Source organism: Girardinichthys multiradiatus, chromosome 5 (genome assembly GCF_021462225.1).
Source record: "Girardinichthys multiradiatus isolate DD_20200921_A chromosome 5, DD_fGirMul_XY1, whole genome shotgun sequence".
NCBI lineage: Eukaryota > Metazoa > Chordata > Actinopteri > Cyprinodontiformes > Goodeidae > Girardinichthys > Girardinichthys multiradiatus.
In genome coordinates, this window is record NC_061798.1 from 39,248,477 (window position 1) to 39,261,751 (window position 13,275).

Sequence of the window (13,275 nt, forward strand, 5' to 3'; positions counted from 1 at the left end):
TGATCTTAATCAACTCAGTTTAACTATGAACCAACTGTAGTAAATGTAAAATTGCTTAAATCTGAAAGAATTGGTATAACTGAAATGTTTTTAAAATTAATATTTAAGATTTTGTTATAATATTTCTATGAAAAAACAAGAACCAAACATACTATTACCACTCCAACACGTGAGTTGGTTGGTTTGTTGTCAGTGTTTTAACTCACATTTGCTGGTATGATGCGCAGCTAAAGTTCCTGCTGGTCAGACAGAGCAGAAACCGCCCTGATACAGATGGCAAGAAACTGCTGAGACGTTCTGTGAACCACAGCCTGATCACGCTGCTGTTCATCAGGTCCTGAGCGGTCAGTGCTGACAACCTGATCTCCTCAATTACATCCAAGATTGTATCTGCTGATAGGATTATTCCTGGTGACTGTAGGAGAGATAAACCCATTTAATAGAATACAAGCTTAAAATATAGAATATAGAAGCCTCAAATAAGTCTGCATAATTTTACATATTAGAAAAGCTACTGACCGTGTTAGCCAGCATGTCCAGTGCCGGGTCCAAAACATTGGAGAGTTTGGTGAGCAGCAACTTCCACAGCACCCTGGAATGGCTGCTGTTACCAGGCAGATTACACCTCATCAGGGAAGCCAGTTGTTCGGCCGTGAAGTCCTCCAGCTGTAAGGATAAGATAATGAGACAAATCTGCAACACATCTGAATATTTCCATCCTGACTTTGACTCAGTTGGTAGCAGTCACCTGTGCACAAGCATATTCCTCCAAGGTGAATTTACATGACACTTGCTTGGAATTGCTGAGGTAAGACTGAAGATCAGAGCTGCAAGAAATAATTTTGAGTGAATATAAAGATAATCTTTGTTTTTATTGCATTGGGTACAAATCATGCAATATGGAATTACCTGTTGATGCCTCGGCAGATGTAAGTACCTGCCAAAAATCAGGTAAAGAAATTCATATTATATACAATATTATTTACATACTTTCAAAACATATATATAGACTTTATGAATGACAAATAAAACTTGGCACAGAATTCTTACTGTTGATCCGAGTGTCTGGACACTGTGAATGATAGATTATTTTAAATTATTTAAATGCTTATGGATATTATGAAAAAAACAAGTTACTGCTTATGACTTTAGTATAAAATACTCACTGTGATGTCTACTGATACACACTCTGTCCAAAACAGCAAAGAAAATACAATATATATTTAGTCAACAACAACACAAATATACAAATTAACTTTTAATAGTTGTTGCCAGAGACTCACCCTCTGGTGCAATGCTCATCAGTTCATCTATGCCAGCCCAAATAACTGGTTCCAGGTTCGGGGAAATCATTGTTATGGCTCCATACAGTCGATCAAAACTGATGCAATGAAGACAACAAACAAAACAAATTAAGCCGCAATCATGAAAAACTAAAATAAAACTAGATTTTTTTAAGCTTCAGTGAGAACTGTTTTAATGTTGGCATCAAAAAACCGAAAAGAAATATCCTACTGTCTATATTTTGACATATGCTTAAAAATAAGTGTATTTTAGATTCATTTTATTTTTAAATAATTATTTACAAATCACGGAATCTCCTAAATAATCGAAAACAAAACATCAGTAATGCATTCGGCTGCTTTGCACGACCTGCTGCTGGCAGGGACCAGAATTTAGTCTTTTTTGTTTAATAAGGAAGAAATAGAGGAAGAAACTTAAACTAAGCAGTATGTATTAAGCAGCCCTACTAACAACACTCTTAAGACAAAAGTAACTGAAGCTGTTTTATAATTTTAACATCACGTTATAAACTAATCAAATTGTGCAGGAACTTAATTCTGGAAGATTCCCCTCTGTGGCTGAGGCAGTCGCAGGCGGCCTGGCCCGCCTTTGTCCCCCTGAGTGTAGACTGAATCTGTATCCTCATGTATCCTTAAGGTGTAAATATGATGTGACATGGAGCCCATTTCTTATAGTCACTCTTGAAAATTGGAAACCTAGAAGGCGTTTCAGAAAGGCTGATATGTCTTGATTTTCATGAGATTATAATAAAAATGACAAAATAGTGTAATAAAAGATTAATTTGTTTTAAGGCTTTTTACACATAGCCAGAGGTGCCAATAAATATAAAGAGTGCTGTATATGGTAAATGTTAATGTCTGAGTAAATTACCAACCTTGGGGTGTATAATATGAAAACATCAGAAGGTACTCACATGATTTTGTAGACACTGCATGGAGGATTCACCTGAAAAAACATGATAGAGTTGAACATCAATTCTTCAGGACATGTTAAAGTTATCTGAGTAGTTGTTTGAAGATAAAAACAGATGTTACCTCTCTAGCAAGCTGAACCATAAAGTGCAAAACCTCTGTGACTTTTCTTTCTTCCGGCGACTCCAACAAGAAGTCAAACACATTGTGAATCACAACATCTCTCTCTGGTGGAGTACGAAGAGGCAACAGCAGCATCTCTGCAAGCTGCTTTGAGGACAGGACCTGCAGAGCTTCCAACTGAGAAAAAGGGGAAAAATATGTTTCTAAATACAATGGCACAAATTCTTTGCTTGTTTTTATCCAGCAGATTAACGGCTCCCAGACTTACTCCAGAGAAATAGGGGTTGAGTTCATAGAAGTTGATGACTGAGGCAAATCCTGAGAATAACCCAAAGTTCATCTTGACCCAGTCTGCGCTTTGATTTGCTGAAGAGATGCACTGGGGTTCTGAAACATTTTGTACAATCATACATGTTAACCAAATTTATGATGAATGCATTAACCTTTTATTTAACATTTGAATTTGAATTAAATTAAATTAATCAATGATTAATTAAATAAATAAACAAATACAGTAATTAATACATATTTATTTGACTATTTAATAAGTATGTCATGGTGCTGCTGCACTTTTTCCACTCAAGGCTTATGGATTTTGGCTTCATGTTTGTTTATTAAGTAATGAATCTGTGGTTTTGTGTACATGAGCAGCACCAGCCTGAGATGTAAGAGGTATAAGCTGCTGCATAGGGACCTCGAAAATCAGCAGGGTTGTTTAAAATATATTTAAATATAAGATTCAAAACAAATTGAATGCATATAAAAAGTAAAGCCTTTGCAGTTTACAAGTTATTTTGTGTCATAAATAAATGTGTTAAATCCCTTCTACTGCTTGGGTGATTACTGGGGTGTCATTTAATCCAAACCTTAACTTTACTTTACTTGTCTGCAAATAAATCTTGACAAATAGTTGAAAATGTAGATGAATAAAATACTGTAAATGACTATAAGATCAATTTAATTATATTTAGCTTTAAATGCAGAATAGTACAAATGGAAAAACATGGACAATGTAAAATAAATGTCATTAGTGGTGAAGTGGACCCCAGAACTACTTTCCCATTGGCTCATACAAAGTTGCTCTAGCCTGCACTTTAGGTTGCATTTAAAATTCTTTAGAACTTGGTAAAAACCAAATCATTTGTAGCATTCCTGATACATACATTCTCTTTACCATGACTGTAAAATAAGCACATCAACCAAAGAACATATTTGTGACTTCTTGTTACACGCTAAATACAATTTTTTGATCAAAACATGCATCATATATCTGATATAAAACGTCTAGTAAGAGTTGTCTCTCTCCATGTAAATAGGTGAAGTTGTGCTAGAAGACTTTTTGAATATCGAAAAAAGTAAACACATTATCACACTATTTAAAAAAAAAAAAATTATACCACGATAAATTTCAGATACAGCATTCATTCTTCTAGGGCACCCAGTTTAATGAGGTTTTCTTCAGCTATAGATAATCTGATTATACTGGGAAACACTGTCCTGGTAGGATTTTTATTACCTTTTTTTTGCATTTGTATCTTTTAGCTGAAACCGCAGCTTGCTGAGAGGTTACACCTTTTCAAGTGTTATGTCTTTGTAGGTAGCTGTAGGTTAAAATTTAAACATATCGATGTATTTACCTGTTGTGCCCCAGCCTTGGATAAAAACATGGACTGTACTGAACTGTAAACAAACAAATATGCTGGTAGGTAACTCTGCACCTTTCAATACAGCACTAACCTAGCCCAGCGCAGGAAGGAAGAGTCACCCCTAGAATCCCCGAGATGCAGCCACTAACAAAAACACTTTCCCTGTTCCCCCTTTCTCCATCCTATTGCCAAGCAACTAAAGGAGAGGCAGTGAGCGACAAACTGAATGTCCGACTTGCTGGCCGAATAATTCTTCAAATTTTAATCCAGTGCTGACTATGATCTGGTGTTTCTGTACCCGCCAATCGAACAACAACCAAAAGTTAAGAATGATCTGCTGTTCGAGTAATCCAGCATTCAAGTGAAAGTGGTAATTAAGACAATCTATTATCAAACTTTCTTTCTGAGGTTCTTCAGAAAAGCAATCTGATCCAGAGAAGCCCAACATTTTTGTTGTCATTGAAGGATGAGGAAATTGTCATGTTGATGATGTCGAGGGGACATAAGAGGCATAGAATCAAAAATCTACAGCGTTTGAATAATTGCAGGTCAAATATTGCAGTATTGCAATGACCTGAAAATACCATTACTTAATCTCATGCAGTACTATGCAAGCACTCTCTCTGTGCTGATGGAAATTAATTCACCTCAAGAAGAATTTTACAACCAAACCTTAACGTGACCGCCTAACCTGACCACTTGGGGTACTTATAGAGCATAGAAATGTAATCCCGAGATGGTCAGTTGAGCCTTAAGTATGACAAAACAGCAGTACCCTGTCCTCATGCAGTCAATTCCCCATCCTTGATCCCAACACAAACACATTGTTTTACTTTTAAAAGCAATACATATACTTTATAAAAATGAATGGACTTGATGTTTCCCAAAACCCCTTTATGTCCCCATGTTTAAGACCTGTGTAACACGTGTTTTTCAATATGCCAACATACATGACAAGGAACAGTGAGTTAGCAGCTTCAAGATTCCTACCTGCAGTGTTGTTCCTTGTCAGAAAAACCCGTATGAAGTGTGTGAAGACAGACATCTCCCTTCCATTCATCATGTATGGCTGGATCTCACCCAATATCTGCACGCTGAAAATTAAAGTAATTTGATAATCACAGATTGGAAAAGAGATGCAGATATTTCTAAAGCGATTAAAAAGGACAAATCAATCCATGCTTACATGGACTGGTAGGTGCTGCAGTTCAGTGTTTTTGTGGCAAGACATGAAAGGAAGTTTTGGGAAACAGCCGGCAGGAATGGACGAAGGCGGCGGCCAAACCACATCTGGATGAAGGTGGGATCGTTGAAGATGACTGTCTTGGCAACATCCAACCGTAGTTCCCGTATGGAGTCCAGGATCATGGAGGCAGAAGTTATCTGGGCGTTGAGCATCTGCAAAAATAAATTAATTAATATAAACTTTTTCCAAATTTACATTCATATCAAACTAAAAGCATCAACAAAAACCAAGATTTAACAAAGATTCCCAATCATCTTTTTGCCATTATAATGTACAGCGATTCTCAAAAGAGTACAAACACCTGTGAAAATCCTGTTAAAAAAGCTTTTTTAACAGGATTGCAAAAGCGCCAACATCCTTAAACTGTATCAAAAAATTTTTTTTGTTCAACTTAAGCATTTATTATTCTGGATGTCATACCTACCAACAATTAAAATGAATATAACACACCTAAAATAAGGAGCCTTTTTACTTGACCTTTGTAACGTTTAGGTAAATATTATTATATAATCCCATTGTACAAAGGCGTCAGCCAGAAGACGTTAAACACATTTACAGCATTAAATCTTTATATATGTCATGGTACAGTGATAAGAATCACGAATAATAGGACAAAATATAAAACAAAAACTTTGTTTTCCCAAACTGAATAAAATTCAAAACAGAACCTGGTCAGGAAGGCTGCCAAGAGGCTGTCATCAATACTCAAGGAGCTGCAGCAATTTCAGTTTATGTTCTACATATGACAGCCATTCTCTGTATTCTCTATATGTTTGTTTCCAAAATAGAAGCCTTTTAAAAAAACATCTGGGCCTGGATCAAATGTGCTAAAATATTGTGGGAAAATGTGTCATTGACTGAAGGAACCAAATTGGAAATTTTAGACCATTTTCCTAAATTATAAGTTAAAAAACATCACATGAACACCACGCCAACAGTAAAACATGAGGTGGCTGCATCATGCTCTGCGGTCACTTTTCGTCAGATGAAATTGGGTTTTTTGTCAAGGTGGATAATTGGGACTGTTCCAATTATAAGTCAGCTGTGCTGCACAACTCTTCAGGTGTCTCTTAGAAACCTGAACATAAGGAGGGGTTTCTGTTTTTAAGCATCACATTAATTCTAAACCTAAATCCAAATCAACAAAAGAATCGCTTCATCGGAAGAAAATGTACGTTTGGAATGACCTCGCCAGGTTCAGCACTAAATCTGACTGAAAATCTGTGGGCTCACCTGAAGAAGCTGGAGTTGTGAAGATATTGGATGCTTTTAGACTCCAATCAATTAATATTTGTAGGCGGTTTGACAAAGAATTAGTTGAAGGTTTAAACACCTATCCAACCGGGTTATTTCATTTTTAGCTCTAACAGATCTTTTGGATCTTCAGTTGAATTGTACAGGATATATGACGTTTTAAAGAGGATTTCTTATTTTTATTTTGTATTATGATCTTAAATTTTAGGTTTTAAAGACCTGGAATTTTAACACTTCATATTGTAACCTAAATGTATTCTTACAGTGTTGTTCAGTAGATCCAGAGCTTCATCCAGGACCATCGTGGCTTTGGAGAGGAACAGCTTCCAGACGGGTTTGGAGCCACTTGAGTTAAAGGCTCTATCACACCTCAGCATGACTGCCAGGTCCTGGGCTGTTAAATCTGACAGCTGATAAGGTAAATGAAAACAGATCAGATGTTGAACAATGCCTGGTAATATTTTCACACAGCTGCAATGTAAAGACAGTCTTACTGAGGCACAGGCAAACTCCTCAACAGAGAAGCTGCAGAACCGTCCGGCCATCGTTCCGTTGTCTAGGTGGATCTGAAGCTCTGTGCTGTGATACAAAATTGTGAATGTTTCTTTTATTTAACATGAAATGTTAGAGGTGAGATATTACAGGGTTTCACAAGCTTACCTGTAGACTCCAATACAGATTTCTGTCTCTGTAAAAAGTTACAAGATAGGTTAAAGTATTATTATTAATATAATACATAATTTTAAATCTCAGTAAATAAAGGTCCTTATGCAGTGAGAGAAAACTTACCATTTGGCATTGTTACATCACACTAGGCAGAGAAAATGATTAAAATGGTTATGAATCCTCAAAAAACAGACAGGTTTTAGTAAAGTGAAAATAAACCATCCCCAATAACAAATATTTACCTCTCCACTGTAAATGATGCAACCTGTGATAAAATCACAACAATCCAGTTAGTTAAAAATCATCTTAATTATTTTAGAAATGAGAAATGAATTGTCAACTGACATGAATTTAGAATCAGTAAAGTTGCATTTCGATTATTACATGTCTCATTTTAATGTAAATGGAAGTGAAATGCTACGAAATTAAGTGCTATTATCTTTACATCTTCTTCATCTTTACAAGGTGAATAAAATGAAAGAACAAAATATTGCGAACAGATTTAACATAAATGACAACAGCTGCTTTCTACAGACAAGTAAATAGGTTTCTCTTGTTTCTGTAAAACTTACCAAGTGGTAGTTGTTTGGATAAAGCCAGTTTGGTGTATGTGATGGATGAAGCTATCTTAGAAGAAGCTGTTGCCATGGCGTCATCCAGTCTGGTGAACCTGTGAGGCAAAACATACATTTACAAACATTTCCTTAGTATTTTATGTGGAACTGTCTTTTAAACTGTATGACTTGGATGAAATGTTTAGGTTTTCCTCTTACAACCTTCTCACAATAATTTGCTGAAACCTTGACCCGTTCCTCCTGACAGAAGTGGTGCAACTGAGTGAGGTTTGTAGCCCACCTTGCTAACACACACCTTTTCAGCGCTGTCCAAGCATTTTCCATGGGACTAAGATCTGAGCTTTATGATGGACACTCCAAACATAGACCTTTGTGTCCTTAAGCCACTTTCTAACTAATTTTGTCCAGTTGAAAGATCAATTTCTACCCAGACTTCAACTTCCTATTTGATGCCCTTAGATCTTGGCTCAATATTTCCATGTTATTTTCTTTACTCTTTATGCTATTTATTTTGTGAAGTGCACCAGTCCCTCCTGCAGTAAAACACTCCCACAACATGATGCTGCTACTCACATACTACACATTTAGCATGGTGTTCTTCGGTTTGCAAGCTTTTCTTCTTTTCCCCAAATACTACATAGGTCATAACACTTCAGTTTTAGTTTCATTCACAGGAAACGTCTATAAAAGTATAAATAGTGTACGTCTTTGTCTCTGAGAAAATATTCAGAATGTACTCTGCCTTATAAGGTTGCTTTCAGGGTAATACCTCTTTCTCACAGAGTGCTCATCCCATGTAGGTACAGGACTCATATGACTGTGGATGATTACATTATAAAAGGTATTTTGATTTGTCTGGGGTTGAAATGCACATTTCCCATAAGAACATATTCATCTCTAAGACACAGATTCTGTCCCCTTTCTGAACAGTTTTTGCCTCTGTGGTGCATTGTACTCAGCTGAATCTCACCTTGTACCTTTCAGACACACTGAGCTTGCTCCTTCCTTTGCTGACACACCCAAGGTGCAATACTATCCTGGAACCACCAACCTACATATAAATCTTACTCTGTTTTGGCATCTCTGGCTTTATTTTTAATCACTTGTTTAATAAACATTATGTAACATCTAATAGAGTAAAGGTGTTCTGCATTTTGGTCTCTGTTAAACCTAAATTAGGACATGGACATTTCACTGGTGTGTTTTTATTAGCATTTATTCATTTAACAGATGAAAGTGGCACCTTCAGGCATATGGAAATTGTACTCAAGGATGAACCATACTAATGGCGGCCCGCATTTGTCATCCTGTTGTCTTGACAGATTTCTAATAAACGTCTGAGGTTTTCACAGAATGAATCAGAGTGTTTGAGGTGTTGCCTTATAATGCATCCACATTTGACTTCATTGAACTCAAGTCCAAAACTTACAAAGCCTTGAAAGCATCATTTGAGCTTCCCCAAATCGTTTACAGGTACTGTGATCTAGTGTATGTAAACTGCTGAATTTAATAAATATGTTTCTCCAAACACAGCACTTATTCAAGCATCTGACCAATAGAGTCAGAAACAACACATACATACAGAGATATATACACCCACACACACATATTTCACATGTTTCATCTGAACTTACAGTGTTTCATAGGATGAACAGGAGAGGTTTCCCTATTGGACCAAAACGAAAAGTGGGAAAATTAATTACCTTAAACAAATAGTTCTTCAAATATCTTAAATAACAATAAACTTTTTTTTACCATCTCAGTGAACATGACAAGGTGTGACAGGAACTCTGTAAGTCCCCTTTCCTCTGGCGCTGCGGTCATGTATTCAAAGAGCATGTTGATGACAGTGTCTGTATTTACAGAAAGGTTCAGGGCCAGCAGCTCAACTCTCTGCTTTGGTGTGAGGACCTGTATGGCTTCCAGCTACACAAAAAGAGCAAAGTTATTTGTAACAGCTGCCCCTTGGCTTTATTTTAAAAGGTGCTGATGGTTTTTGATAAATCTGAGCCTCACAGCGTTGAGGAGCGGGTTGAGATGAAGCAGCTCGCTGACGAGCAGAAGCTCTGAAAATGGACCTAAATTGTCGGTCAGCCACTGTGCACTGTTGTTGAAGGAGGACAAACATCCTGGACCTGGACCAGGTCAAGAAGATGGAGTAAGATATGTAAATATTTAAAGACTTTGAATATATCAGTGCAGATTTATTAAAGAGCGAGTACCTGAGTAAGGTTTTAGAAGGAAACGTAGGATGAAATCCTCTAAGACCACCTGCTGCTGCTGTAACGGCATCTTCTCGAAGTGATTAACAAATACCTGCAGTCTGATGACAAATATCAGACCCCACAATATTAAATTGGATCAAAATAGGTGCCTGATGATACATTAAAGCTACATGTAGGGATAAATACTTTGCATCTCTTTAATGAATGTAAACATGTCAAGTTGAAACAACAAGACTAAAAGGATGAAATCTTTTCAAAGACATCTTGGGTCACATAGCAAAAAGGTTAAAATGATCTTAATCAACTCAGTTTAACTATGAACCAACTGTAGTAAATGTAAAATTGCCTAAATTTAAAAGACGTTTGTATGTCTGTCAAATGTTTTTTTTAATTCTTATTCAGTTTTTAATCATTATATTTCCATGAGAAAACTAGAACCAATCACAACATACTATTACCACTCCAACACGTGAGTTGGTTGGTTTGTTGTCAGTGTTTTAACTCACATTTGCTGGTATGATGCGCAGCTAAAGTTCCTGCTGGTCAGACAGAGCAGAAACCGCCCTGATACAGATGGCAAGAAACTGCTGAGACGTTCTGTGAACCACAGCCTGATCACGCTGCTGTTCATCAGGTCCTGAGCGGTCAGTGCTGACAACCTGATCTCCTCAATTACATCCAAGATTGTATCTGCTGATGGGATTATTCCTGGTGACTGTAGGAGAGATAAACCCATTTAATAGAATACAAGCTTAAAATATAGAATATAGAAGCCTCAAATAAGTCTGCATAATTTTACATATTAGAAAAGCTACTGACCGTGTTAGCCAGCATGTCCAGTGCTGGGTCCAAAACATTGGAGAGTTTGGTGAGCAGCAACTTCCACAGCACCCTGGAATGGCTGCTGTTACCAGGCAGATTACATCTCATCAAGGAAGCCAGTTGTTCGGCCGTGAAGTCCTCCAGCTGTAAGGATAAGATAGTGAGAAAAATCTGCAACACATCTGAATATTTCCATCCTGACTTTGACTCAGTTGGCAGCAGTCACCTGTGCACAAGCATATTCCTCCAAGGTGAATTTACATGAAACTTGCTTGGAATTGCTGAGGTAAGACTGAAGATCAGAGCTGCAAGAAATAATTTTGAGTGAATATAAAGATAATCTTTGTTTTTATTGCATTGGATAGAAATTATGCAAAATGGAATTACCTGTTGATGCCTCGGCAGATGTAAGTACCTTTTAAACAATAGGTAAAAAATGTTATTAATATATATAATATTATTTGCATATTTTAAAAACACATATATAAAGTTAATGAGCAACAAAATAAAACTTGGCACAGAATTCTTACTGTTGATCCGAGTGTCTGGGCACTGTGAATGAATAAAAGTTTTAAATGCTTATTGATACTGTGAAAAAAAAAACAACTTACTGCTTATGACTTTAGTATAAATTACTCACTGTGATGTCTGCTGGTAAACACTCTGTCCAAAATAATAAAAAATAATATATATTTACTCAAAAACATCACAAATAGAATTTAAACGTTTAATTGTTGTTGTCAGAGACTCACCCTCTGGTGCAATGCTCATCAGTTCATCTATGCCAGCCCAAATAACTGGTTCCAATTGTCGGGAAATCATTGTTATGGCTCCATACAGTCGATCAAAACTGAATGAGGACAACAAACAAAACAAATTAAGCTGCAAGCATAAGAAAATCTTTTTTTTTTAAGTTAACAGAAATATCTGATGTCTATATTTTGGCTTATGCTTAAAACAATGTGCACTTTAAGTTGATTTTATTTTTAAATAAATATTGTCACATCCTGGAATCAGCTAAATAATCACAAACTATTTATCAGAAATGCATACAGCTGATCTGAACAACCTGCTATTGGCAAGAACCAGAATCTAGTCTTTTTCTGTTTAATGAGGAAAAAATGGAAGAACAAACCTAGATTAAGCCGCCTGATTTAGTAGCCCTACTAACAACACTCATAAGATAATAGTAACTGAAGCTGTTTAGTAATTTTAACATCACTGTAAGCTAATGAAATTGTCCAGAAACTTAATTTTAGTCATTCACAACTTCAAGTAGCCTTAGTGTGTACATATGATGTGACATAGAGCCCATTTCTCATAGTCACTCTTCAAAATGGGAAAAACCAGATGGCATTTCAGAAAGGTGGATGTGTCTTGATTTTCATGAGGTTTTCTAAAATAAGTGTTAGAGGATGATAATCTAGTATAATAAAAGATTAATTTGGCTTTTTACACATCTTTACCAGAGGTGACAATAAATATGAAGAGTGCTGTATATGGTAAATGTTAATGTCTGAGTAAATTACCAACCTTGTGGTGTATAATATAAAACCATCAGAAGGTACTCACATGATTTTGTAGACACTGCATGAAGGATTGACCTGAAAGAAATAATAGAATTGAAAATCAATTCTTCAGGACATGTAAAGTTATCTGAGTAGTTGTTTGAAGATAAAAACAGATGTTACCTCTCTAGCAAGCTGAACCATAAAGTCCAGAACCTCTGTGACTTTTCTTTCTTCTGGCGACTCCAACAAGAAGTCAAACACATTGTGGATCACAACATCTCTCTCTGGTGGAGTACGAAGAGGCAACAGCAGCATCTCTGCAAGCTGCTTTGAGGACAGGACCTGCAGAGCTTCCAACTGAGAAAAAGGGGGAAAATATGTTTCTAAATACGCACAAGGCTTTGGTTGTTTTTATCCAGCACAATAACAGCTCCCAGACTTACTCCAGAGAAATGGGGGTTGAGCTCATAGAAGTCAAGGAGAGAGGCAAATCTTGAGAAGAACCCAAAGTTCATCTTGACCCAGTCTGCGCTTTGACTGGCTGAAGAGATGCACCGAGGTTCTGAAATATTTTGTGCAATCAAACATATTAACCCAAATTTATGATGAATGCATTAACTTCTTATTTAACATTTAAATTTGAAATAAATAAATAAATGATTAATAAAACACATAATTTATTAAATTTATTATTAATATATATATATATATATATATATATATATATATATATATATATAATAGTAAAATATATAAAGATTTAAAACAAACTGAAAAATGTACTCATAACAAACATACAAAGTAAAGCCTTTACAGTTGAAAAGTTATGTTGTGTCATAATTTTATGTGTTACATGATTTCTGCTGCTTGGGTCAGTGTTGGCGTGTCATTTCAACTAAACCTTAACTTTACTTTATATGTCTGCAAATAAATCTTTACAAATAATTGAAAACGTATATGAAACAAATACTTTACATGACTGAAATAAATA

At 36.0% G+C, this 13,275-nt stretch overlaps 1 protein-coding gene across 1 annotated transcript in view; it reads right to left on the bottom strand.

Moving 5' to 3' along the window:
* Positions 1-13,275, bottom strand: part of mslnb (mesothelin b) — a 53,900-nt gene that overhangs the window by 27,392 nt on the left and 13,233 nt on the right. Inside the window, exons 23-32 of the mRNA XM_047364306.1 lie at positions 12,728-12,846; positions 2,340-2,516; positions 2,219-2,250; positions 1,284-1,381; positions 1,167-1,189; positions 1,051-1,072; positions 910-937; positions 749-827; positions 520-666; positions 207-415 (exon numbers count right to left, since the gene is read on the bottom strand). Of these exons, the coding sequence (XP_047220262.1) occupies positions 207-415; positions 520-666; positions 749-827; positions 910-937; positions 1,051-1,072; positions 1,167-1,189; positions 1,284-1,381; positions 2,219-2,250; positions 2,340-2,516; positions 12,728-12,846 (934 nt within the window). The remainder of the gene's footprint in view (positions 1-206; positions 416-519; positions 667-748; positions 828-909; positions 938-1,050; positions 1,073-1,166; positions 1,190-1,283; positions 1,382-2,218; positions 2,251-2,339; positions 2,517-12,727; positions 12,847-13,275) is intronic.